Source organism: Equus quagga, chromosome 4 (genome assembly GCF_021613505.1).
Source record: "Equus quagga isolate Etosha38 chromosome 4, UCLA_HA_Equagga_1.0, whole genome shotgun sequence".
Lineage (NCBI taxonomy): Eukaryota > Metazoa > Chordata > Mammalia > Perissodactyla > Equidae > Equus > Equus quagga.
In genome coordinates, this window is record NC_060270.1 from 112,163,588 (window position 1) to 112,191,218 (window position 27,631).

At 40.0% G+C, this 27,631-nt stretch overlaps 1 protein-coding gene across 6 annotated transcripts in view; it reads left to right on the forward strand.

Annotated features, from left to right (window-relative positions):
• Window positions 1-27,631, forward strand: part of RAPGEF4 (Rap guanine nucleotide exchange factor 4) — a 296,243-nt gene that overhangs the window by 71,463 nt on the left and 197,149 nt on the right. Inside the window, exon 1 of one of the 6 annotated variants that reach the window (XM_046658765.1) lies at window positions 2,137-2,464. The exons of 3 other annotated variants lie outside the window; for them this stretch is intronic. In XM_046658765.1, the coding sequence (XP_046514721.1) occupies window positions 2,453-2,464 (12 nt within the window). In that variant the 5' untranslated portion in view covers window positions 2,137-2,452. Of the gene's footprint in view, window positions 1-2,136; window positions 2,465-27,242; window positions 27,465-27,631 lie in introns of those variants that run through there. 2 more of the 6 variants (XM_046658767.1, XM_046658764.1) reach the window with 2 other exon arrangements.

Sequence of the window (27,631 nt, forward strand, 5' to 3'; positions counted from 1 at the left end):
GGCCAGATCGGAGGGCGCTGGGTTGCTCCATCTTAAAGTCAGGTCATATTTTCTTAGCTTAAGTGATTACAGTGAGATTATTTAGAATTGATCAATAATGGCTTCCCTCTTTTCACACCTCTTTGATATTAGAACTTAATAAAATATATTAACCAGGGTATAAAACATCTCATTTTTCAGTAGCATCTCAGGAGGGAGGGCGGGTGGAGAGAGAGAGAGAGAGAAAGGAGATTGTTATGTTTCTGAATTTCATTCAGAAGAAAATTGATTTAAAAGTCTTGGAATACCATTTTTAGTTCTTGAGACACTTGTAATTTAAACTCTTTGACACTAGTGGTGTTGTGTACTCTCAGTAAGGAAGTTAAATGGCAAAGTAGTTAAGTGTAAGCATGGGAATTTTAAGCCACTTATTGATAGTTGATCCAAGATTATGGGTATTTATGATTGCTGGTGGCTCTTGGAATGAAGAAAATACTGATTTACTGTCCAATTCCATGAATTTCTTCTCAGCACGTATAGTATAAGAAGGTTTCCAATAGTTAGAACAACAACCATGAGGGGTTTTTGGATTTTCTTCCTGACTTTCTGTCTAATGTGTGTCTGTATCAAGATGCTTTCGGCTTTGCAGCATTTTTTGACATCTTCCCATGGAATATTCCAAATACATGAAATTGAATGAGGAGATGGATCCAGTGTGTTCAGAGAAGCAGATTGGAGAGGCACTCTCGATCAAATTCGTAAAAGATGCTACTGAGAGGTCCTTGAATTAGTGGCCTACCACATGTTTACCTGTGTTTCAATTTTGGCCAAAAACTTTCCTTCATTGTGAGCCATGTTGGAGCACGTTCAAAATAATAAGACATATTTATGAATAAATTATTTGAAATTTAAGACAGCAGTAAAACTACAGAGTCTTTCAAAATAAAAGCAATATTTTAAATTTGTAGTCTGACCTGCACCACAATAAAAATGGTTTCTTAGCTGCAGTTGTTACCCGGAACTTCTTGGCACATACTGTGATTTTATTCTAATCGGGGCATACCACATCACAGAGAACCATTGCTCTGACAGAATGATTGATGCAGTAGAGTTTATCCCCAAATGTGTATGTGCCTCTGTAAATATTGTTAACTGGCTGAAAATCTACTTCTTGCTTTATAGGATATAAAACTGAATGGTAAAAATAAGTGCATGTTTCTGTCTTAGGAAAAGAATGCAATTTTTAAATAGGAATATTTCTAAGGGTGACGAATATTGTTGAAGAAATATTTTTAGAGCTATCTCTATTTCCTAATTTTTAGAGTGTTTTATTTCTCAGCTCTACCAGATATGTTGGCACTTGTGGGACTGAAAGCTTTTTGGTTATTTCTATTTACTGCTTCTTTTGGACTATGCAGAGGGAAAAGCTCTTTTCCATTAATAATCTTTCAAGCCGCTATAAGAATAGGAATTATTGAGATAATAGCAGCCTCGTCTTTACTGGTGCGCTTTACAAACCATATTAGACTAATATACCTCTTAGAGGCATCTGCTCCTGCTTGAATAGACTTGATGTTCCTATCTGTCTTATGCTGTCATAAAAATTAAAGCTGAATACTTAAAACATAATATCTCAGAACATAAAAATCTCGGAAGTCCCTTGGCAGGGTTTTATTACTTTATTTAGCATGCAAACAATGTCAGGTTGTTTCACTTTTGCGTTAATGGGAGGCTTTCCAGGCGGGCCGGTATTTCAGGTGAATGTTTAGTGGCCCTGGATATCGAGGTAAGACTGCATGACCCACCCTCAGACAGGCGGCCCCTTGCCTGCCTGCTATTGCCCCGTGACCTGCACCCTCCTCTGAGGGTTCACTGCAGCCTAAAAGCCCGGGGACCTGCTTTCTCCCAAGTCAGAAGCCTGTACTCACTTTTGGCAACTGTGGAGCTCGTACTGTAGGGTTACTTCCCAGGCCAGAAATTTGCATCAAAGGGCTAAGAAAAATACATCCAAAAATAAACATGAAAGCCAAGACTTCATGCCAGGAACTCCAGCCACACACATCCTGTTGGCTGGTTCTCGCGCCTCTCTCCTCACAGTTCTGATTCTTTTAAACCAAGCGGAAGCCTGCTCTGATGACTTGGACCTTATGTCTGTGCCAGAGTCTCACTCCTCTGTCCTCAAGCTTTTCCATGGAGTTGTGAAATGATTCAAATCCAGAAAGGAAGGGAGTGAAGTATGAGGACATAGCTAAAGTTAAAAGATAGATAGGAAGTCCTTTCCTATTGCCTTTGGCTGCCTGGGCTTTTCTGGAGAAACACCAGCACCCGTTTTCTCTCGATGGACTGAGATCTTCTTAAGTGGCAGATGCGGACTGGGAATTAACTGGCGATGAGGCTGCATTTTGCTGTCCACATAAAGGACAGATATTCATTGGATGTCTGAAAACTTTGAGAAAGAGAAAAACAAGGACGCATGCCCTACCAGGTCAGAACAGATCTTGTTTTATTCTTTTGTGCAGAAATATTACCTGTCATAGTTTTCATTTTGGTTTGAGGAATTATACTCTAAAACATCTCTGGCTTTGCTAATTATGTTCCACCAGACCTAAATATGTACCATGGCACTGTCGTAATTTGATTTCAGCTTTATTTGTGGTGTGTGTGTGTGTAGGGTAGGAGAGGTGGCTCATCTTTTTGTGATTGTGAAGGATATGTTTGTTTAGCCTGATGATCTTAAATATGTTTCTGGAAGATAAACAAAAATAGTTGTTCATAATGAGGCAGAGTTACATTTATCACATTAATATTAAATATATGTATTTGTCTGGTGATGTACTTGAATGGCATATCTTAAAAATGAAGCTTGGGCAAGGAAACAGGTTGAGAGTGATGGTATTTCACCAGCTGGACGCCCGGTGGCGTCCAGGCATGTCTTGCCTGCAGCTCTCAGACTATATGAAGTCCTTAGTGTTTATGGGAATTCTGTTCCATTATTGATGACTTGAAGTCTGACCAGCTCCTCCAGCTATGAGCTCACTATTTCTCAGAAGATGATCAGGGGGTCTGAACAGATCAAGGCTTGGCTCACAGTTGCCAGAAATGCCCAGATGCTGTGGAAAGGCCTGCTGGCAGGGTGCTGTAAGCCGTAGGCGTTCCTTCTTAGCTGGTGCTCCTTTGGGTGCTCATTCCAGGAGTGTGCAGTGGATGCTCTGGTGTTTTAGGAGTTGCTGTTAGCAGAGCTTTTGAAATTCCTGCCATGGCCGTGCATTTGCCAGCATGCCGTTGACACCTCTCCGCTTCCCTCCCCCCTGCACTTTTATCCTACGGTGGCCTCTTCACTGTGTGCCTGCTAAAGAGCTGCTCAATTTGCTGTTAATTGATGCTGCTTCGAAAATTTCATCTCTAAGAAGCTTCTGTCTTATTCAACAAACATGCTTGGTTCCCACCACGTGGAGGTGCAAAAGGCACCATGTCTGTCTTTCTGGTTTACAGTCTAGTGAAGACAGACAAGCATAAACACACATCACCCTGATCTAACACAACCTGAAAAGTGCTATGGGAAAGACACCGTGTGCTGAGGGATATATGGGGCAGGGCAGAGAGATTCACTTCCACCCAGGGTATCATTTCGTCCAAAGACAAAGAGGTCTGGTTCTGAATTTCTATGTGGGTAAGAAGGCTGTTTTTCAGTATCCCGAAAGAATTGGGGTCACTTAACCAAATTACAGTGTTTGAAGCAGCCTTGTCCCAAGGGACTGACCACACAGAAGAGGAAGAGCTTCTTCGTGCCTATTGCACTGCATTCTGCCTTCTCCCCCTGTACTGGGCCCTGGGGTGGGCTTGGTTAGGGGTCTGCCTGCCCTCTGAGGATGTCATGTGGTGTATTTCCCAATGCCTGGCTTTGTGTTTTGTTTGTTGGTCAGTCATCATCTGGAGAAATCCGCTCTGAGGTTTAATGGGTCCCCTGGGCAAAGGCAGTTCTGGTCGGGAAAACTTGAACAACTTGAGACTTTGAGAAGGAACTCGTGGTATGGATGGGGGATATTGTTAAGCTCTTTATGTGTAGGAAGCCCTGTGGTCATGAGACTTGCCTGTTCTTTTCGGGCCAAATCCTCTCCTGCGTAATCTCCAGGCTGCTGTGGAGTGGTTAGGGCACAGTCACTGGGCCAGGGTGTCTGACACCGAGGAAGGAGCAGCAGGAAATCCTGTCAACAGTCGGCCACACCAAATTCCGTAGTCTTGCCCATGATTGCTCTCACTGACCCCAGTGTTTTGAGCTGGCTGGCCCAGACCGATAAATGCAAGACAGACTTTCTAAAGGCTATTGATGTGGTCAAGTGGTCTGGCCTGAAATTCTGATCTATTCCTGGTTGAACCCAGCTTTGCTGGATGACTTTCTGGAAAGCTCTCTAGCTTCTTGGGCCACCTATTTGTAAAATAAAGATAGCTTTACTTAAATCATGCCTTGCTGACAGCAGTGGTCCAAGTTAATGTGGATCGATTACTTAGGTGCCTTATGAGTTGAAAAATTTAGTGCCCCTCCTTTGCTTTTGGTTTGCAAATTCAAGGAGGCAGAGCCACAAATTATGTGAATGGAAAAGATAAAGTATAGGCAACAGTTAATATTGTGTCAAAATGTATTATCAGAAAAGCAAGGAGAACTTCTTGGTTTCTTTATAGTTGTAGTTCTTAAAACTAGTTCCACATTAGAATTACCTGGGGAGCTATTTAAAAAATACTGTGTTGGCCCCGTCTAGACCAATGAACCCAGAATCTCTAGAAGATGGGGCCTAGGCATCAGTAGCTTCCTAAAGCTCCGCAGGTGGATCTACTGGGCAACCAGGGCTGAGAACTCCTGTCTTCCAGCGCTGGGCTTTGTGGTCCACTGTGCCCTTTTGTTCTTGATACTTTTGCATTTGTACCTGGCCAGCATCTTTGCCCCGTGCTAAGGCTCTATGGTTGAATAATATGTTTGTTCTTTACTAGTCTGTGTTAAATTTCCTAGTGTAATTATTCCTTCTCTCATATAGACATTCTACTTCCAAATTGAGGTTTCTGCCACATTTAAGTGATAATGGCAATCAGCACTTTAGAGATAGGGTGAGTGGGGTTTATCCAAGGCTTTATGATTAGAAGTTGCCTATGTAGTCTGGTTATTCAAAGTCTGAGAATAAGGTGCAAAATCACCCCCAAATTCCACCATCCTACAGGCAGTCATTCTCTTAGTTGTCAAAACAATGGTGTCATCACACATCATGTAGCTCCTGGAAAGTTCCACTGTACCTTTTTGAGAGAATGAGAGTGACAAAGGCAAATAATATCTTAGTATTATTATGAAAAGTGTTTTGAACTCATGGACCCCCGAGAATGTTGAGATCCCCCACCTGTCCCTGGACTATACTTTGAGAACAACTTCTATAAGATAAATCTCAGAAAAAGAAATACTAAATTGAAAGATATGAAAATTTTTATGGCTCAAGAAATATGATTGCTTTTGTTTTCAATAGCTTTTATTCTGCCACCAAGAGTATTTGAGCATGCCTGTCACATTCAGTCTTGGCCAGCATGACCATTATATATATTTTTTCCATTATATTAGGTGTTGTTATTGTCACTGTATTTCTTTGATTACTTCTGAAATGGTTGAGATTTTCTCATCTATTTCTTTACTGATTGTATTTTCTCTTTCGGGACATGTTACTTATACATACATTGGCATTTATTTATGAATTTATATGAATGCTTTATTTGATCAAGACATGGTAATTCCGGATGATTGTTATAATTCCTGCAAATATTTTATCTTGGTCTGTTTACTGTTCATTTTTCATAATATTGAATGTATGTAAATTCTAAATCCATTAAATCCACCATAAATCTGGCTATTTTGTGATTTAAAATTTTTTAAAGTTTGCTTTATAAAAATGTTATCTTTCTTTCATTTGCAACTTATTTGAAAAATAAGATGATATAATGTATTTTGGTCAATGGTGCTATCTGCATGAAATGAATGAGTCTTAATAACTCTTTTTATTGCTTCTTTTACTTCAGAAAATGTTTAAATGCTCTTATCAACTCATGTATTGCCTCCAATTGTTTCCTGTAGCTTCTATGTGGACCTTATTTTAGCATTTGTAGTAAAATTTTCTTAAGATTTCTTTTCTGTATATTTGTACCATGATCTAGGTCCCTTCTACTACTCTCCCTTCTTGAGTTTTGTCAAGATCCCAGTGATTTGATGGTGGGACCCTCTACTCTTTGTTCCCACTTGCCCCAGCACCCCAACATTGTTCTAAATGTTGAGTCTGAATGAAACATGAGCAGAATTGGGATATCTTCTGAAGTTAGTGAACTGAGTCCTCTTTTTTGTGCATCCATAACTGTTTTCTCTTTTTCATTGTACAAAATTGCATCTACCTTTTTAATAGCTCTGGGGAAAGCATAGAAGCTCTTAGCAATAAGTGTTAATGAAAACAGTTTTTCATGTTTAGGCCTTTGCTGTTTGTTGTGGGTTTTAGTTTGTTTGTTTGGAGGACATTTTTGCCCATGCTTCTCTTTGTTTAAAGTTCATTGAATTGTCTAGTACAAATATTCTGAAAAAGGAAAAAAAACTCTATAATAACTTTCATTATATATAATCCCTGTTAAAAGCATAACAGAACTTGAAAAAGGGAAAACGTAGTAAAATGATCAGATATTGCATTCAATAAGAGAGACACCTGCTCCGGAACATACACAGTTTTGTGAATGACACTGTAAAAAGTATTTGCTTATCAAAAAAGTTAGACAATTTTTAAAAAGCTTTAAAAATGGTAGTGTTCTAGTTCTCTGAAAACTGTACTGCTGATCACACTGCCTCCGTCGACATTTCTTTCCTTAATTACCAAAAGGTTTCGTCATGTATGGCAGATAGCGTATTTAACAAGGTAATAATTTAAGACAAGAAAATTAAGAAATTAAAATCCTTATGTGAATTCCTGATAGTAAAATTTGCAAACATGTGCATAATCTAAACAGCTGAGTCCTGGTGTTATTAATAAATTTTTAGAGAAGTTTTAGCACATTGGCAATTCATCTTCCTGAAATTCTTTCTTGCTTTTTGCTTGTTGCTTTATATTTTTTTCTTCCTCATCCTAGCCCCTTCTCCAGACTTTGCTTAGGTCTGAAATGTCAGACTAATCTTTTTTCCCTCCTAGCTTTTTATTCAAACTTTTAATCATTGAGAAAAATTGAAAAAAGATTTCTTTCTTTCTCTCTTTAATATATGTTTATTTTTAAATTTATATTTATGTGTGTGTATATATATATATTTATATATTTGTTTGTTTTACTGAACCATCTGAAAGCCTATTGTGGATATCACAACACTTTATCCTTCAATATTTCAGGTTAACTTTTCCCCCCTGCTCCTCCTTGTCCTAGCCAATCTCCCTTTATAAGCAATTGTATATTTATCTTTTCCTTTCCAATTCTGATCTGTCATCGCTGTTACCTCCCTTCTCTCTCCTCAAGTCTAGCCAGTGTAAGGGAGGCAGTATAGTGTTTAAAGACCATGGACTGGCATCAGCCAGATCACAATGACAGTCCTGGCCCTGCTTCTGACCAGCTCTCCATCCTCAGGCAAGTTACATCATGTCCCTAACCTCTTTCCTCATTTGTAAAATGGGGGTAACAATAATCCTATCACAAATGTCCAGGAGGAAGAATGATACAATGCAGTCAATCCGTCAGCCCTAAGGAAGCACCCAGTAAATGCTATGGGAGGTGGTGATGGATGGATACATGGATGGAGCAGGAGTTCAGACGCACACGCGCCTGCTCAGACACCTGGTGCTGCTCTCACTGTCCAGGGATAACGTGCAAACCATTACCTTGGCATTCGAAGTTTTCTAAATTTGGCCCTACGTCTTTTCCCAGTCATATTGCCTCTATTAATTTATACAAATATTTTTATCAGCCTAAATCATATCCGATGGCATGAGTTGAACATCCACTAATGCCAGGTGCTATCCTAGGCACTGGGGACACAGACATGACAGTGTGTGGCCCTCAAGGAACTCACAGTCTAATGAAGATAAATATATGAGAATAAATTTTAAAGTATGATACGAGCTACAGCAGAGGTGCACACAGGGGCTGGAAGTGGGAGAAGGAGAGAGCACCTGCCAGGGAGAGTCAAAACAGTTTCCAGAGAGGGTCCCTTTTCTGTGTATTGTCATCATTAGGCTGACAAGACTGTGACAGAAAGATGCCACCAGACACTGGCAAAGGATACAAGAGCTACTGATGGAACATATCTGTGTTCTGTTGGACGGAGGCGGGGGGCGGGGGGTTGGTCCTAGCAGCCTTCCTAGGGCAAGGGCAAGCGTCTCTCATCCTCAGGTTCTTCATGGAGAGAAGAGTTCATCAGAGTCTCTGGACTTTCTTGAGAACAGAACAGGGTTTTTATCTCCTTTTTTCCCCTCCCTGAAACCCTCACTCAGCTCTTCCAGAGACTAGCTTGGTGCTTGCGTGCTCCCTGGTCCAAAAACACCTAACAAGCCCAGAAGTGGTAATCGAGAGAACTGAAGGTCAAAACCCCAGTGAAACATCCCCTAGCAGACCCAAGCCTGGGGCTTGCTGACTACTGCTCCTGCCTGTGCCTTCCCGGTGTCTTTGCTGTATGATCCCTTTGCCTCCACTCCTCTCTTCTCTGCCTGTCCCAAGGTCCAGGCAAATGCTGTCTCCTCCAATGTCTCCCAGACTGTCTCCTCCAGATCAGGTAAATAATATCAGGAAGGGATGCTGATGGCCCGTTCACATCGATGCCACCTCTTGGCATTTTATTTTTTAAATCAGATTTGTCTGTGAATGAAAGGCTGAGTTTCCTCCTGAGGAGATAAGCATCCAGATGATTGAAAAGAAAATGACTTTAAGAAAGACAGGTTGAGGTCAGATCAGGGGATGGGGACCAGGAAGGCCGACATCTGGGATTGCTAAGATTCGGGATATGAAGGCCCAGAGCACTGCTGTTCCTCCAAACAGACCAAGAACCTGGAAGCTAAGAGGTTTTGGGGCTGAGGGAGCCTGGAACCAGAGGCCAAATGTTGCTTCAGAAATGACCCAGAGGGAACGAAGGATGTATAGACATGCTGGGGGCATCCGTTTGGTTTCTCCCAGATTTGGAGGCCTGCAGGTCTTTATCACGTGGGGCTTTCAGTGGGGGCTCTGCCGGTCCTGCTGCAGTAAGTGTTCCTAGTGGCCATCAGACCTGGGCCCTTGGGTCACTCTCATTCATCTCTGTGTTCCCCTAGGACTTGGGGGAGTCTCCTCCGATCTCCTGCAGAAGGAAGGTAAGCCCCTTGGAGCATCCCATATGAGGGATCTGTGGCATGATCTGTCTAAAGGCCAGACCTGATGAAAATCATCATGGTCATTTGGATTTTACGTTTACATGGTGGGTCTCTGTATGTGAATAATTACTAACGATAAAAGATGAGTTTTCTTGACCACCAACTGAGTGCCAGAAGTCATTCTCGTCTTTTTACATATACTATGAATTCTTTAGTAGTAAGTTATTACCAGCTTAGTCTCAAGAATATAGTTTAAGTAGCCAGAATTCAGTTATAGGAAATTCTGGAATAAAAAGAACTTTTTTTTGCTTAGGAAAAATTTAGGATTAGACCCAAATGTTAGCATTTTGCCCTGTAATAGTAGAATAGCTTATTTAGTCCATTGGCAGACAGCTCTGTGTGTAGAGTGTCAGAGAAGAAGAATGGTCCACAACGGGTGCTTCTAACCCAGGATTTGTGAGCCCTGGGGAGTTCATGGATCAGCTACTGACAAACCCAAAAACCTCCATTTTTTAAATATGTGTGTGCCTTTTTCTGAAAAGCGGGTCTGTAGCTTTCATCCTAATCTGAAAGAGGTCTGTTATCCCCTCAAAAGATTAAGGACCATTTTCCATAGAATCAAAAGCATACAAACCAGATTATACATTTCTCCCTCTATGAGGGAGAGCACTGAACATTTGCTCTCAATTTAACCTATCTTTACAGAAGTTATGATGGTGAGAATGGAGACAGAAAAATAATTTTCATCGTGGCTTTAAGGCTTTCATGGTGATATCCAGAAACTCTTTTTGTAGAGAAAAAGAAATCATTAGAAAAAATGCTAAGTTCTAGGCTCAAAACAGAAATGGTTTGCATTGAGATTCTACCAAAGCCTGTTTTAAAATAAGTATTTCTGAGGGCTGGCCCCGTGGGACATAGTGGTTAAGTTCACTTTGCTCTGCTTCAGGAGCTGGGTTTATGGGTTCGGATCTCGGGTGCAGACCGACACGACTTGTCAGCCATGCTGTGGCAGTGACCCACATAGAAAGTGGAGGAAATTGGCACAGATGTTAGTTCAGGGCTAATCTTCCTCAGAAAATAAATAAATTAATTAAGTATTTCTAATTTATGGGTGTATTGCCTCCCTAAATAGAGCACATTTGAGTATTTTGTATCTAGTTCCAAAATGATTGAACTTTAACAATAAGTTTTCGTGGAAGTGTGGTTTTGTTTTCCCAGCTCCATACCTCCCTGGAAAAAGCATCCACATTTAATAATGCCCATAAACTAACTAGACAACTTCAGATGATGGTACTTTTAAAAATTAGCTACAGGGGCCATCCCCGTGGCCGGGTGGTTAAGTTTGCATGCTATGCTTCAGTGGCCCAGGGTTTCGCCAGTTTGGATTCTGAATGCGGACATGGCACCACTCATCAGACCATGCTGAGGTGGCATCCCACACAGCACAACCAGAAGGACCACAACTACAATATACAACTATGTGCCAGGGGACTTTGTGGGGAAGAAGAAGGGGGAAAAAAAAGATTGGCAATAGATGTTGGCTCAGGTGCCGATCTTTAAAGAAAAAAAATTAGCTATTGCATGGCCTATCACGCAAAGCAAGAATTGTCTTTGTTTTTTTATTTTAAAGAAATTTAATTTATTGAGACTAAGTAATGCGTTCATTTGGTAAAAAATTTTAAAAGTACAACATGGTATGTATAATGAAAAGTATATTTTTCTCTCACTCTTGCCCCCAACCATCAGCCGCCTTCTCCAGAAGCAACTGCTGTTATTGGCTTCTTCTGTAGAATATTTTCTGCAGAATATTCTCTTTGATTGGTTATTGGGCAAGGCTTCCAAAGCTGATATTTGACTCCTCTTCTCAACCTCTTGAGAAAGAAAGAAAAAAAAAAGTTTAAAAATTTCTAAAAGTATCAAGACAGTTGGAATCACAATCTAAACACAAATTGACGCTAATACACCTACCAGGGTTTTCGTTTACTTTTCTCCTTTTGCTTTGCTGTCTCACTGAATTTCAGTAACTTGAATCTCCTGTCAGGATCATCTGATGTTTAAATTGTGGAACATTATTGCAAAATGTGCCTATGATTCAAATAGAAAATTCTAACCAGACATGTAGTAATCTGTGTAGTATAATTTTAATTTTTATTATTAAGAACTAATCAATTTGTTGAACATTCAAAGTAATATACATGGTTAGTAATATTAAAAGTATAAGAGGTAAATATAAAAATAACACCTCTTGCAATGTTAACAGAGATGTTTAGTCATTGCAGCTATGGAATACACGTTGATACCCTGCTAGTAAATAAAACATGGGAAAGTCTTTTGGCATTAATCTTCTAAGACATTATCCCTGTAAATAACCTCTACATAGCTTCTACGTTTCCTGAGTTGAGGTATATGTACCAGTTAAGGCGAGCAGCCCTTGTGGTGCAGATGACCTTGCATCCATGGCCCTGGAGAGAATAAATATTTATGTTGACAGTGCAGCTGTCATGAATTGAGTTCATAAAATTGGGTTTGGGTCTTTTAATCTGACATATTGTTCTTGCTTAATTTCATTGTGCTGACTATGGTTCCAGTGCTATAAATCAAGGAGAATGCTTGCCCACAGAAGAAAAAGAGAGCAGGAATAATAATGTGAAATGTTGCCTTTGTTTAGTTAAATTGTTTCTTCATTTGGGTACCTGTCTTCTTTCAGCTGCTAGTTCCCTGGATCTTATCATTATTATTTTTTTAACAGATCTGTGATGATTCGAGGGAAGGGGTAGCATAAAGTTCATAAAACAACTAAAAAAATGAGAGGGATGTGGTGAAGAAACCTAGTTTTTAAATATAGTAGAACGTACATATATGCAAATCCAAACAGGACAGACTAGGTTGACTACATAATTTGTGGGGCCCAGTGCAAAATAAAAATGTAAAGTCCCTTGTTTTCCCCAGGGAAAAGAATATCATTAACAGTACTAAAATATAAAGCTTTTTCCTTCTTTTGCCTTCTCTATCTCAACTCATGATATTTCTTATTTGCTGTTTATTGTTGTTCTAAGTAAAAAAAAAATTTTAATTATTAGCGTAAATTTACTATTTATTTTTCTATGGTGCAATGCCAGTTTTAAATGCAAAAAGAAGAACATTTAACTTGTATGTGGAATCACCAAAATTACATAATTCGTATTTCCGAGCTCATGCATTCGTATGTGTTTCATTCTTACCAGAACAGTAGAAACCATGCAGAAAACTAATTCCACTGTCTTCATTTCAGTTCTTAATGCACACACCTTTTACCCACACTCTGTATCTTCAGCTTACAGGTTAGTAAGGAAGGACAGTCTCTATCTTCAGCTTACAGATGAGTAAGGAGAGGAAAAGGATCATGGGTTGTCCTGGCTGTCCTTTCTCTTTATGTCATTATTTTCAGTGTGGGTGATTGGCTAATATAGGGAAGTAACATGGATAAGAAAGGATATGAACTCTAGCTCCTTTGTCAGTACCATTGCACTCTCCCTGTGTTCAGAGCAAGTTCTGGTTAGAACAGAAAATGGGGACCCTGAGGCTGTCAGCACCAGGATTTACTCATGGGAAGGTGTAACACGCTTACTTTGTACTTGCTTTGAGTCATGCTGAGCTCCCATGCACCCTGAGTCCTCCAGGATCCTGTCCTTTGGAAGTGTTGTGAATGCTCTGTGTGAATGGGTGTCAAGGAACAGTAAACGTGCATATTGCACTATCTCCTTTGCTCACATGCATGCTCCACTGTCCCATTGGGCTCCACTTACAAAACAAGAGTTAAAAGATAAAATTATTAAGAATTTCAGGATGGTGACAGAAAAGCATTAAACTGAGTACACGGGACCCTCCTGAGCGTGGGACCCTATGCAACTGCACAGGTCTCCTGCCCATGAAGCCAGTCTTGAAAATAGAAATGCATGAAATGAAAAGTAAGTTTCTTCCTTTTCCTTCCCCACTCACATTGCCAGCTCCTCTCCCCAAAGGGAATTATTATTATTATTATTTTTTAAAAGATTTTATTTTTTCCTTTTTCTCCCCAAAGCCCCCCGGTGCATAGTTGTATATTCTTCGTTGTGGGTCCTTCTAGTTGTGGCATGTGGGATGCTGCCTCAGCGTGGTTTGATGAGCAGTGCCATGTCCGCGCCCAGGATTCGAACCAACGAAACACTGGGCCGCCTGCAGCAGAGCGCGTGAACTTAACCACTCGGCCACGGGACCAGCCCCCCCCAAAGGGAATTATTTTAATAGTTTCTTCAATAAGGTTTCAGATACTTAAAGATGGATATAGCTATAACTGCTAGGTATGTACATATATAGAGTGGTAGGGTAAATATGACCACAGATTCTTTCCAGGTTTCCCAGTCAAGAGGTGGAATCTGCTTTCTTCTTCTTGAATCTATACTGGCCCTGAGACCAGCTTTGACCAATAGGATGCTATGGGAGTGACTTTGTTTGACTTTGAGCGTTGGCCTACAGAGGCCCTGCAGTTTCATTCTTGTGCTCTGAGAGTGCTTCCTCCATCATGTGAAGATGCCTGAGATGCAGAACCTTGAGGTCCATTCCAGTCATTTCAACTGTACCAGCTGAGGCCTCAGAGAGGTGAGTCCATCTAGTCTCAATCAACCCCCTAGTTGACTACAGCCACCTGAGTAAGCCCAGGTGATACCAACAGAAGAACTGCCCAGGAAGCCAACAGAATTGTGAGAAGTAATGAATAGTCATTGTTTTAAGCCACTGAGTTTTGGGCTGATTTGTAATGAGCAATACTATGTAATAGCATATATGTTAAAAACATTTGAACTTACATACTTCCGTAAATGGGATTGCATCATTCATATCGTCTGTATCTTGCTTTTTTCCATTTAGTGTATCTTCGAGAAGCTTCTGTCTCAGTCCATTCAGATTAACCACATTATGCTACAGTTTTCCATTGGCTGGATTACTGTAATTTAACCTATTACAATTATGTTGGTTTTTGTTCTTATAAGCAGTGCTGCAATGGACATTCTTGTACATATGTCTTGATTTACTTTTGTGGAGTAAGTTCTTGCCTATGGAATTATATGGACATTATGTGAGATTTCAAATTGGATGGATATTTTCTAATTACACTCCAGAATGTCAGTACCAGTTTATACTCCCCTCAACAGTGTGTGAGTGTATTTGTTTTATCACTTCTTCAACACTGGGTAATTTCAAACTTTGAAAAATTTGCCAAGAAAAAGAAAAGGGCATCTTATTATTATTTCCTTACTCAGGAATGAGATTAAGCATTTTTGAAAGTATTTTTTGTCTGTGAGTTGCTGGCTCATATCCTTTGTCTAGTAGTCTATTGGGTTGTAGCTACAGTTCATAAGATTATGAGAGCTCTTTGTAAATTAAAGAAGTGTCCCCTTTTGTGCCATATGTATTAAAATAGCTTTTCTAAGTTTTTGTTTGAGATACATTTTGTCCTGGAGAAACATTTCCTGGCTTGCTTTACGATTTTCTTCCTCAGGCCATTTCATTCATTAATTTTTTCCCTCTAATCTCTTTCCCTTGAACTATGCCCCAGTTACACATCCCTAAAGACATATTACTATAAAGCAAAAGTTTTTAAAAGGAATTTTTTTGTCTACCACTTCTGGAAATTATTTTAATTTATCCCTTTAATGTTGTTTTTCTCCTTTTGCTACTAGGCAGATGCTACTTCAAGAGGCTAATCCCAAATTAGTTGGTGGCTGGATCTGTTGGCTGCAAAATACAGTTCCCAGCAATAATTCATCCTTATCTATCTGGGGGGAAACTAAAGGGCAGAATGTGTCTTGAAATTATATCACATGCTGTTTTTCTTGGCCAGATCAATGGTTAGCCGTTCAGTACATGGTCCTTCATTCTCTTTACAGATGAGACACTGTTAGTGGGGCTATCTTGTAGGGTTGAAGCTGAAGAATCCTGGATAAAGAGATGAAGTCGTTCCACTTTTGTGCCTGGATCTGATCACTCCCAGGTGCTCAATGCATTGCCCTTCAATGGTTCTAGAAAAACACGATATAACCATGGGTAGAAAATAGCAGAGGCAACTTCAAAAACCTCAGGGGGAAGAAGATTGAAAGGAGTGTCTAAGACTGGCTGTATATTAGGAAGGTAGAGGAAGAGAACTACTCTTAATTAAAAACTGGATGTGGAGACTAATGCTAAAATAGTGGTGAAAGGTGAAAGGTGCTGGTAAATAGCAAAGCAGAGTTAGTGAGATCCTCTTCCGGAAAAGCTTGGAAACCTCTTTAAATTCACAACACTCCCCTTGTCAATAAATAAGATGTTTATTTGTAAAAACAAACAGCTTTTAACCTCCATGAGAAATGAAAAGCTCTTCAAAAGATTGGTTTTCAATAAAGGGAAATATTCTTCCTTTAAACATTAAAATTTTTTGGAAGAAGTTTTTATAAATTAGTGTGTTTCCCTTCTCCCATGTCTTCTTAGGTAGAATAGTAAATGTTGTTTTCCTCCAACATAATGACTGTGTCATCCTGTGAGTTGATGATTTTATTCTATGCTTCAGTGGCTGATGCCCTCAGAGGTTTCTGAGCTGTGTAGTTTTTGCCCCTACACAGAAGGGCACCAATGTGTTACAACATACTGTAGTTTTTCTCTTTTCCCCTTTGCTCCAAATTGCTAGCTTTGACTTTTCACTGAAGTCAAGATTTTTGTCTCTAGAAACCCTCCTTTTTTGCCTTCCCCTCATGCTTTTTCTCTGTTAAAGGTTAGGAAACCAGATCATCGCCCTTTTGAGCCTGGTGTCTAAAGCAAGGATAAATAGACCCTGAAGAAGTGAGTTGTGCACCCTCATAGAAGGTCATCTGCCAGCTGTGATGTGTGAAATAAGTGTCACATTCGTTTTGGTGGCTTAGATGACTTATTCGCAGCTCTAAATTGTCTTCAGATTGGGTAGGAGATCTGTACGAGAGATGTCTGCGTTAGTGATGTATTGCTGAAATGATTTAAATCTATATAAAATATAATTCTAAATTGTTTGTCAAGCTACAAACATATCCTGTAATATGCAAGTTCATTAATAAATAGAAGGACATTTTCTAGGGTGGAAACCACGTGGCTTGGGTGTCAGACACACTTGGGTCAGAATGAGATTTTACTGCTTCCTGGCTGTGTGATATTGGGCCAGAGGTTTGCAGCCTAGTTTTCTCACCTAGAAAATGAGATAAAACATAACTTGCATTGTTAAGAGTGTCTGAGTATTTAACACGTAGGTAAACATTGAGTGAAAGAATTTCATTAATTGATAACAGTTTTAAATGTATATATAACTTGACTGAGAATACATTCTCAATGTTTATGATAATTAATCCTTACCTTATTGGTACATAAATAAATATACAATTATGAATTGCTAAAAAAAAAAAAAAAACCCTCACAACCCTGTTACAATAAGATCTCTTGATTATTATGCATTTCCAATTCAGAAGTCAAATTCTCAGTAGCCGTGGAAGATTGGGGTCATGAAAGAGCTAAAGCTGCCAGTTTCTCAACCTTTTTAAGTTTCCATTTTCAGATTGGAATGTGGGTCTAGGACTGGAAAAAGGATGAGATGAACATCACTCTTCCAAACTCTGCCTGACCTTGAATGCAGGTGATATTTCTGGCCATTCCAGATCTTCTGAATAGAAGTGAGAGGTGGGGTAACCCCAACCCGTTGTAATGGAAATATACTCTCCATGCAATAAAAGATGTCACATCTTGGTGTAGACTTAGACTTATTTGAAAAATGCAAATTGGTAAATAGCAAACAATCTTGGCAACAAAATTTTTCACCATAGCTTCTTTGGGTTCCAAAGCCTTCTCATGTATGGACATGTATGCCTGCACAAATATGTGTAAAACACTCCCACTTCTGCTTACCTACATTTAGTTCTATGCCAACGACTGTCACTTCCAAGAGATGCCAGAATAAGCTGAAGGTGGCTTAGGTCCCTGTGCTTTGAGGTTAGATGTTTGGTGCTTTGAAACCACCAGAAGTCAACTAGGTATGAGGTCAGTGGAACAGGCTCTTGGTTGTAGCTCTTTGTTGCATGATGTCTCAGATGTGAGCCACTTGTGTAAACTCACAGCCCTGATCTTCCTTTCTGGTGGTGTGATTAAACATACTCTATTTGGGTGTTGCCTGGTAGAGGAGAATAATAACACTGCTTAGGTAAGAAGGGTATTGTCCTGAGGCGTGGCGTCCTTTTGACTTCCTCCCCCAAATGGAGCGCTTCCTGCTTTCCAGCTGAATGATGAGTCATGTGGAGAGACTTGAGGATGTGACACAGGAGATCAGTCAGGCTATAATTATTTGAATGGCATGGATGACAAATCTGCTTTTTGCACATATTCCATCCAGGTAAAGCCAGGAAATAGAAGAAGGGCTGGAAATAGCTCATGGCTACATGGGAGCATCTTTGATAGTAGTCATTTAGTGCTTTCAACATCCAAAAGTGTCACATCAAGGTAGTAATGCTTACCAGCATTCTCACTGCAAATATGAACATTCTGATGCTTATTTCTATTTCTTGTGATTTCTGGCAACTGAGAAGCATTTTTAGAGTTAATTCAGAGTGAGAGATTCATGAAGTGTTGGGTATATGCCTGAGATAGGCTTATGTATGTGCTCTAATGGCACAAAGAAATATGTGGCCAGGAGAACCATCATATGAAAAAACTCCCTGTGGTATGTAGTGAAGATGGCTCATATTGTGTATTAAATTGTGTTCTTCTAGAACTTGAGCATTAGCATTTATTATCTGTCAAGAACCATGTTAAGTACTTATATATATTTGTTTAATCCTAACTGTGGCTGTATGAGGTAATAATAATAAGCATAAAATTAGCTATATGCCTAATGCTTTCTGTGGGCTTGTTATTATGCTAAGTAGGCACCATATGTACGTTGTTTCATTTAATCCTACTAATAACCCTGCCCAGTAGGGATTATTATTTTATTTTATAAGTAAGAAAACTGAGACTTGGAGAGATTAAGGAACTTGCCCAAGGTTGGATGGCTAGCAAAGTGAAGGAGTTAGGAGTTAAACTAGTCTTGTCTGACTTCAAACCTCATAGTTTGTACCACCCTGTTTCTCTTTCTTCCTGTCCTATGATTAAGCAATATCAGCAACAAACTAGCCAGCCAACCAAAGAAACAGATAAAACCACCACCAACAAAAAAAACAGTTTCAACCTCCTTTAATGGACTATATGTGAGAAAAATACTTACATTTGCTCGGAGAGCCATAGTCTAAATATGGTGTAGTGTTCCATTCTCGCTTATGAAGAAACTGGAATCTATAACATTGAGTTAATTGAGGTGACTACTGTGTTGGTCATGCTTCTTATGAAACCCTGAGGTGAAAAATAAAGAGATAACTAAGAAAAGAACACCTCATCCACAAGAAGGTTACTGTTTTTATTTTAGCCTGCATGCTATTAAATACCATTTTCCTTTCATATACCATTACCATTTCATATACATATCTGATTTCCCAAGAGATGAGATGTGTTTTATTTCTCTGTATGATGTGAAAGAACATCCTCCTCGAAAATGTCTTCCTCATTTTAACCTCAGCACACTTCATAGGGAGATCAAAGTCACGATAATGGCCCATCATACCTAGACGATCAAATAGTCCAACCTCTAAATGCACTGGGAAATCAGGGGGAAAGATAAATCTACTGTGTCCCACCTCTGTTTGCCCTGCAATGTGTTTTCATTCTAGAGTGACTGACTTAGAGAAAATGAAGTAAGACAGTATTATATGAGTCAGCTCTTAGATATTTGATTTATGATTAAAAGGAAAGAATCTAGAGGCAGCTTTGTCTAAGGGAATCTCGTGTGTGGTATAAAGTGAATATCTTAAAGAAACTTAAGATCTTTCTAGCATGCTGGTGATGAGTTCCATGTTTAGCTCTTTTTCCTACATAGATGTGTTTTATTAAATGTAGGATGTCTCTTGGTCTGGAGGTGATTCCAGAAGACTTTGTATATACATTTTTGATACAATTTGAAGATATTGTGCATCCCAAACACTTTCTTTGTCCTAGGCATTTTGTTCACACTTGTGCAAATTTAGCTAAAGTCCAGAATGGTATGGCACATACACAATACACCAAACATACAGTCATGGGGGAGGTCAGGAGGAAGAACTGCATGAAATATGTATTGGAGAAAACCAAATCCCATTTACTTGTACCATAAATTGTTCTTTACTGTGCTTATTTTTTCTTAAGAAGAACAGATTAATTTAGCCACGATTTCCAATTAGGGACAATAAATAAGATTGCCTCCTAACCCTTCCCCTGACCCCCATACACCAAGCAGAGAACAGCCCGCTCCTTGTATAGGTCTCCATGACCCCGCCCCCCAAAATTATCAACAGCAAACTAAAGATCTCCATGTATACTTTTACTTTTAATGAAAGAAATATATTTTGGATATTAATTATGGTAAATTAGAAGAAATTATTCAACTGCCGTATAAAGCCAAGTCATTGATTTTACCACCATTTTAGGCTTTAGGGAGAAACTTTATTTATTCATTCATAGACTATTTATTGAATATTTAGTATGAGTACGTCATCCTTCAAATGACATCCAGAAAATATAACATGCGGGCGTTGGGCCCAAGAAGGTGACTGTCTAATTCAAGAAGTAGGTCATAAATATATGAAAGGTTAAGTATTAATGTAAAAGTTTTAAAATACTAACATTAAGGGGAAAATGAATGGGCCAAGGAATGATGAAATGATCAATGTGATATTTTCTGTTAAGTGATGAAAAGCTGTTTTCTTTTTAGTGCTTTGTCTTGTGTTTCATCTGTAATTCAAAGCTTTCATAAAATCTTACTTCCTCCCTGGAAACCTTTGAGCATGAGGAGAATTATGGTTAGATTATCCTGGGGTCTGAATTACTCATTATATGTCTTCCTTTCCCTTAAGCATCTGTGTTTGCTTGCTTTTTGTTTGTTTATGACTCTCTATTCCAAGCTGGTTCAGAGGTTCCAAGTAGGAGTGTGGCTACTTGCACATCTTTAAAGAAAGATTTTCCTCTGGGGAGGGAAGCTGTTCTCTTAACTGAGCGTGCAATTCTCAAGGTAAATGAGCAAGTGGACATCCACCTAATATGACAGATCAGCCAAATCAACCTGGTTTTCAATCAAGTATTATGTTTCTACTTGATCTCCTGCACAACCCACTTAGTGATGAATCAGCCACTTGTTCTTTGATCCTCTCTGCTATTCTCTTAGTTTTTGATGCTTTTAGTTTCTACTTTACCTCCTAGAATTATGTGCAGTGTTGAGGTGTACTACTCAGTAATGGCTAAGTCTTAAAAGACTAAGTGGAAAGTCCATAACCAGTGACTGTCACATTGTGGACGCTCAATAAATATTTATTAAAGAAATAATGATAAACACTTAGATATTGGTTTTAACCAAAATTAATATTATAATTATTTGATAGGAAAGAAAATCGAATGGAAAAATACTAAGTAACGTAGCCCTCTCCTTCCTCTTCAGGGCCTTTCTTAGGGAAACTGTCTCAAAATATCTTGGTAGCTCTTGTGCATCCCCTTGTTTTGACAGTTGAGAGGTCCAGAAGCAGATCCAGAGAGCTTATAAGGATTTTCCCAAGGCCCCATACTAGGCAATGGCAGAGCCAGACCAGCCTCAGTATTTCCCCATTGCTGTCCCAAGGCTGCCCTTTTAGCAGAATCTCTGAATGGGAGTTAAAAGCAAATGTAATAAGGTAAAACCCTGGATTAACCATGTTTCCAAAACTATTTTGAGAATCCAATGAAAGTTATTTCCTCTCCTCAGAAAAATGCTTCTATACACAAAGCTTTGTGTATAATTTTAGGTGTGACTTCATGAAGCTCATCCAATGGCAATCATCTAGGGTTCATGATCCCCATTTTAAGAAGTCTTGATACAGATGGTATTTGACAGGAAACATTCTGCCTATTTCTAAACCCTCCTGTATTCTAATTACACTTGAGTAATTATAAGACCATAGAATGTGGATAGTTACTGCCACTTCCCAAAGTGCCCATTTAGAATTTAATTATTAACAAGGGAGCAATTCCCAAAGCAGACATCCAAATCCACACGTTGGCTGAAAGCAGACACACACACAGACACACACACACACACACACGCTCCTGAACGTAAACTGTTAATTAAAAAAGCATCTACTTTACTCAATATAAAGGCAATTTAAAGACTTTAAAAGTTTGAATTTCCTTCAATTACCTAATTCTCCATTTAAAAATTATTTTTGTTGTTCCTCTTTTCCTATTATATATTTTTTTAATTCAACACCTGTCATAGTGTATATCATTTCTTAAGTACCTATTGTGTGCGTTTTACTCTGGAGTCTAGAAAATTAGTTATCCAGCAAGAATATATAGACCATCTATTATATGTAAGATATTCTGAGAGATGACAGGAGGGGATTCCCAAGAAAATATAGACGTGGTCCTCTCTTTCAAGGAGATTATGATCCTTTATTGTAGGTCTCCATTGAGTGCTATTCAAGCTTCAAGCAAGAGAAAGATGGGTGAGCTTATCATCATGAAGGAGGTGAGATCTGTCCTGGGCTTTTGAAAGGCAGGTAGAGTTTGAGAAGGCCAAGAAGAAGGGGAGGGTATTTTAGTCTGTTCCAGTTACCTGTTGCTACATAACAAACCATTCCAACATAGTCGTTTAAAACAACCACACTTTTATTTTGCTCATGAATCTGCAATTTAGATGAAGTATAGTGGGGGTGGGGGTGAGGAGGTGGGAGAGAACAGCTTGTCTCTGCTCCACATGGGGTCATTTGGGACAGCTCAGAGGAGAGCTAGGGGCTGGAATCAGCTGAAGCCTCACTACTAGCATGTCTGTCAGTTGATGCTGACTGTCAGCTGGGATGAGCTGGTGCTAGTGACCAGAACACCTATACATGACCTTTCCATGTGGCTGCTTGGTTTCTCCAGCATGGAGCCTGGGTGACAAAAGCTAGTGTTCCAAGAGATCCGGAGAAGTTCCTTCAATTTTATGACCTACCCTGCGAGTCCTCCATTACTGCTTTGATCACAATCACAAGTGCACCCACTCCAAGGTGGGGAGGAACATAGGCCCAACCTTTAACATTAGGCACATTGTAGGAAGAACATGTGGGATGGCAGATATTGTTGTGGCCATTTTGGAAAACACAGTTTTCCACCCAAGCCGTGGAATTATAGGAGCGAGGTGGCAGAGATGGTAAACGTAAAGGCATTTGGAGAGTCGGTTTGTGCGGAGCAGCGAATTTGTGGATAGGAGCCTGGGAAAATGGGTAGGACTCTAAGCCAAGGAATCTGGACTTGGTCCTGCTGACACTGGTGAATCTGTAGAGTTTTTGATGTGATCACGGTGATTATTAACGTGATGATCTGACTGTAGAGTGCAGGATGGTTTGAGGGAGGTTGGAGGTGGTACATTAACTGGGAATTTAGTACAATAGTTTAGATGTGCCATGATAAGTTCTTGCATAGGGTGAATATGAACTGGGAAAAGGTGACAGGTACAAGAAACATTGTCAAGGAATATAGGATATTGAAAATAATTGGATAAGAGGGGTAAGGGAAAAGAATAAGACAGAGATAATATCACTCTTTTGAGTTAACTAAAAATACTGACTCTGTTCTTAAGGACATGAGGCTATTTATATTCTGTATCCCACTTAGTGTGAATATTCATTATGTTTCATTGCAGACATTTTGTGTGTTTGACTTTGAGATTATGGACCTGAATCCCCATTTTATAGATGAGAATACCAATGCTCAGAAAATTAAGAAGTTTTCCGAAGTCTCCTACGCTAGGCTCTCTTATCTGTGAAGGCCTTCTCTGTGACCACCAACTCAATCTCAAAAGCTGTACGTGGGAGATGTTTGCAGAAGTAGATCTTGCTCTGACACCAAGTGGTTGGCCAGCTTATCTCTGACAGCTGCTAGTATTTTGGCCATTAAATTGTAAATCCTTTCAAGGCGTGGTCAGTGTAGTATTTGTGTTATTTGCTTTACATATAGAAGAAGCTTAATCTTTAAGGTTGCATACAGTTGAGATACATGTAAGGCAAAAACTCTTTCTTGCATATACTCCAAGTTAGGCTGTATTTTATGGTTGGTCAGTATGCACTGCCAGGAAAGTCTGTGAGCTCTGTTTGTGCCCAGTGCACTGGGAGACTCAGAGCAGACACAGTCTCCCAAGGGCAGAAAGGCTGTGGCCTCACCCTGTCCTCTCTTGGAAACCTCATCTCAATGTCCTAAGCCAGGCCTATGAGACGGCAGCCCAGGTTAGGTCTCTGATGCCTGTTGATGGTTTCAGGTGCCACATGGGAAAATGGGCCCTGGAGATCGAGGCACTCAGGAAATAAGGACACACCTCCATCTCAGGATTGTCTGCTGGGAAGGCAGGCAGGCTCTGCTTTTCATGGAAAGAGAATTAGTTCTGGACTTCTAACCTCCTCTCATTTGCCTCCTTCCTCTCCTACACCCCACGGTGAATCAGCTGTATGCTCTCGAGCATGAGATTCAATTACTTTTATTGTTAGGCTTGGCTGTGATTGTCTTTAATGGTCAGAAAATTATCCAGTGTCTAAAAAATACAATTAGAAAATTCAGCCACAGTGTGTCCCTGTGATTTTTGGCTGGCAGTAAAGAAGCATTTCCTCTGAGGAGTTCTTTTAGACGTTTGGCGTTTAGGACTTGCTCTCCAAATTTTATTTCACAAATGGAAAGCTGAAGAGTTTTTTTTCAGTCCATTCAATATCAGGCATATTTTAAGCAACCCCAAAATGAAAGTATCAGTTTAACGTGGTCTTTGAGGTAGAGAATATTTTATAGCTGATAATCTTTACTTTCTATGTACAACACCAATCAAATATATGAATACTAAGCATGTTCAGACCCTGGCTCTAGCTCTAAATCAATTGGCATCCTTGGGAAACTTACTAAATCCTTTAGCAACTTGTCTTCCTATTGGGAAAAAGGAAAGTTTTTTTTTTTTTTTTTTAGCATTTTCCACTGCATGTTTCTTTATACCAGACAAGAGAACAAGTCATGTACAGACTCTTGAACTACTTTTCTTCACAGTTTAGAGAAACAGTGGACATCTGAATTAACAAGAAAGGGGAAAACATGATAGCTAGCTTGCTGATAATGATGACATTTTACTCTGAAATTATGGATCAAAATTGTAATATATACTTCCCTATTGCACTTTAAAACAATGCTATGCTATTTTCCCTTGTGTCATCCCCTCAAGAAGCTTCTGTGTCATTGGAGAAATTAGACCAGTGTACATAGAAGGACCCCAGAATCCAGTTTAAGGCAGTATATGAGCAAGTACTATGTTTGAATGATTAGATATCACGGTTCACACAGTTCCACAATTGAATGCATCTCCAGTATACATATATATTAGTGTCCCTTCAGCTGAGGCCCTATGAAGACCATGAAAGGAAAGACTATTTTAACTAACCTTACGGATTGTCTGATAGGAATGCTGATGCAAATGATATTGGTGAAAAGAAGTAATCCAGGAATCCTCGTTGAGAGTAGCGACCTAGGGCATTTGCAGTAGGGGTCATGTGGAAGCGATTCCAGGCCAGCCTGGAGCTGCCTTGCATTTTCTGGAAATGGGGAGTCCTGGAGCTCTGTGGACCTGTGGTATTTCTGACTGAGCAGCTTGTGTTTCATAATACGCCCTGGCTAAATACGTGACAGGAGAAGTCATGGCCTCCTACACTTTCAGGGAGCCAGGAAGCTACAGTAACAACACTTAATGAGATGGCCTGACAGCTCAGGGATTGTCCCTGCACGTGTTGTTTTGAATGATGCCAGCCAGTTTCAAGTGGGCAGCATTAAAATACAAACCAAGCCCAGATTTTTTTTTTTTTAAATTAATGTCTGTTGTTTGCCAACCAGGGGGAAGGTGATAGAGTGCCACAAACAAATTGCTCAGAAGTATGTTGTCACCTAGACTAAGACATCCTAACATGAGATGACTGGGGACAGCAGCTGGCCCCTGTGACTACTAGTGAATGGATTTGGCAGATGAAAGGAAAAGGTGAAAATATTCCTCAAATGTGGCCTTTTTAAAAAAGTAGACAGAAAAAATTGTGGTAAAATACACATAACATGCAATTTACAATTTTAACCATTTTAAGTGTACAATTCAGTGGCATTAATTACATTCATAATGTTTTGCGACTGTTACCACTATCTAGTTCCAGAAACTTTTCATCATCCAATAAGGAAACCACATACCCATTAAGCAATCACTCCTGTTCCCCGCTCGCTCCAGCCCTGGCAGCCACTAATCTGCTTTCTGTCTACAAGCAGACTTTTACAAGGGGAACGGAAGGCACTGAACGTGGGAATTAGGAGATGGGGGGGTCTTTTCAAATATGGGCTCCTGTCTTTGTTTTTTTCAACAACATCGTAGCCCCCATCATAGCAGCATGAGGGCAAACCTATAACAAATGACACTCTTTGCAAAACTTTTAAACAACTTTATTGAGGTATATATTATATACCATAAAATTCACCCATTTCAAATACATAATTCAATGAATATCTTTACAAGGTGGTACAGCTATCACCATAGTCCAGTTTTAGAACAGTTTCATCCTCCCAAGAAGATCCTTCATGCCTGTTTACAGTTAATCCCGTTCCACCCCCAGCCTCGGGCAACCGCTGATCTTCTTTCTTTCTCTATAAAATTGCCTTTTCTGGATATTTCGTATCAATGGAATCATATGATATGTGGTCTCTGTGTCTAGCTCCTTTTGCTAAGCATGTTTGTGAAATTTATCCGTCGTCTACTATGTGTCAGTAGTTCTTTTTTTTCATTGCCGAGTTGTATTCCATTGACTGGATATACCACATTTTATCTATCCATTCACCTGCAAATATTTTATGGGCCCCACACACTTCCTTTGTGCAACTCTGCTACTCTGTGCAGACATTTAACAAGAAGTTTCTTGTCTGTAAATTCTAGAAGGTTGGATTGTTAGGTGACCTCTAAGATGCTCACTAGCCAAGATTCTGTCCAAAAAAAGTCCCAGGGGCAGATCTGAATTCTTAGATCATTCATGTATTCAGCGAATATTTGTTGTGCCCTCACGGCACACCAAGCTCTGTGCTAGACACAGGGGATGTGGTCCAGCACTCTTGGAATTTCTGCTCTAATGTGGGAGACAAAACTCAGCTCCCCTTCTGGTGGGTCAAAGGAGTAGATGCGTTCTAATGGGACTGATGTTTTGTCACAGGCAACTTTCTCTGTCCCCTCTCCTGACCTTCTCACTCCTCAGATGCTCTGTGCTCCCCCCAGGTGCTCCCATTCCATCCAAAGTTTCCAGCATATTTTTTGGTAATGACTCATTTGTTTGTCTCTTCGGTCTCTGGAATGTGAGCAACTCGTGGACAGAATGGTGTCTCTTTATATGCCCTGAGCATAGTACAGGGCCTGGCATGTTGAAAGTGCCCAATGGTTATTTCATGAGCAAATGAATCAGTCCCATTCTGGCAAGGGTCAGGAGCGAATAGAAGAATTAGGGACACACTGGCCTCTTCAGGTCTCTTGAGTTCTAGACATACTTGTTCTTCCCTCTCCAGTTACAAATCAGCAGGTGTGTGGTTGCCTCTCCAGGGTGAATGCACAAATACAAGAGAGAAAATACAGAAGTCTGAAGTTCTCTCTGCTCCTTGGAACACAGGCTTGACACAAACTTCTTAGCACTGTCATTAGTATTTTAATAGTATCCCTAGGGTCATTCTGAGGGCAAACCATTTAGGGAAACAATATGAAAATGGTCTTGCTTGGCAGGGTGATTGAGCCCAGAAGCCAGAGGGAGTGACTTAGAATGGCTTCTCCAGCCTGTCTCCAGGCTCCTCCTTGCTTGGGCCTGCCACCACCCGGCTCAAGCTTCCTCCTTGGCTGCTTCCAGGGGTCATCCTGCCTGACCAGAAACCAGGAGTGGACAGGACACATCGTGTGTATTCCTGTGGGACACTGGGCTGAAAGTGGAAGAAGGAAGACCCAGGAGGCTCAACCAGGAGAGGTGCTTCATGTGGAGAAGAAAAAAGGTGGTTCTGGGAGGGCTTTCCTGCTTGCCAGTGCTGGTGGCTGGGGTTTAATCAGAGTCCCATTAAAATTATTGGGAGGAAACATTGGAAAGGGAAAAGACATGGATATGTCTAGTCTCAGAGATTACTTGAAGCTTTCAGGATTGACTGTGATTATTTTTAAGATT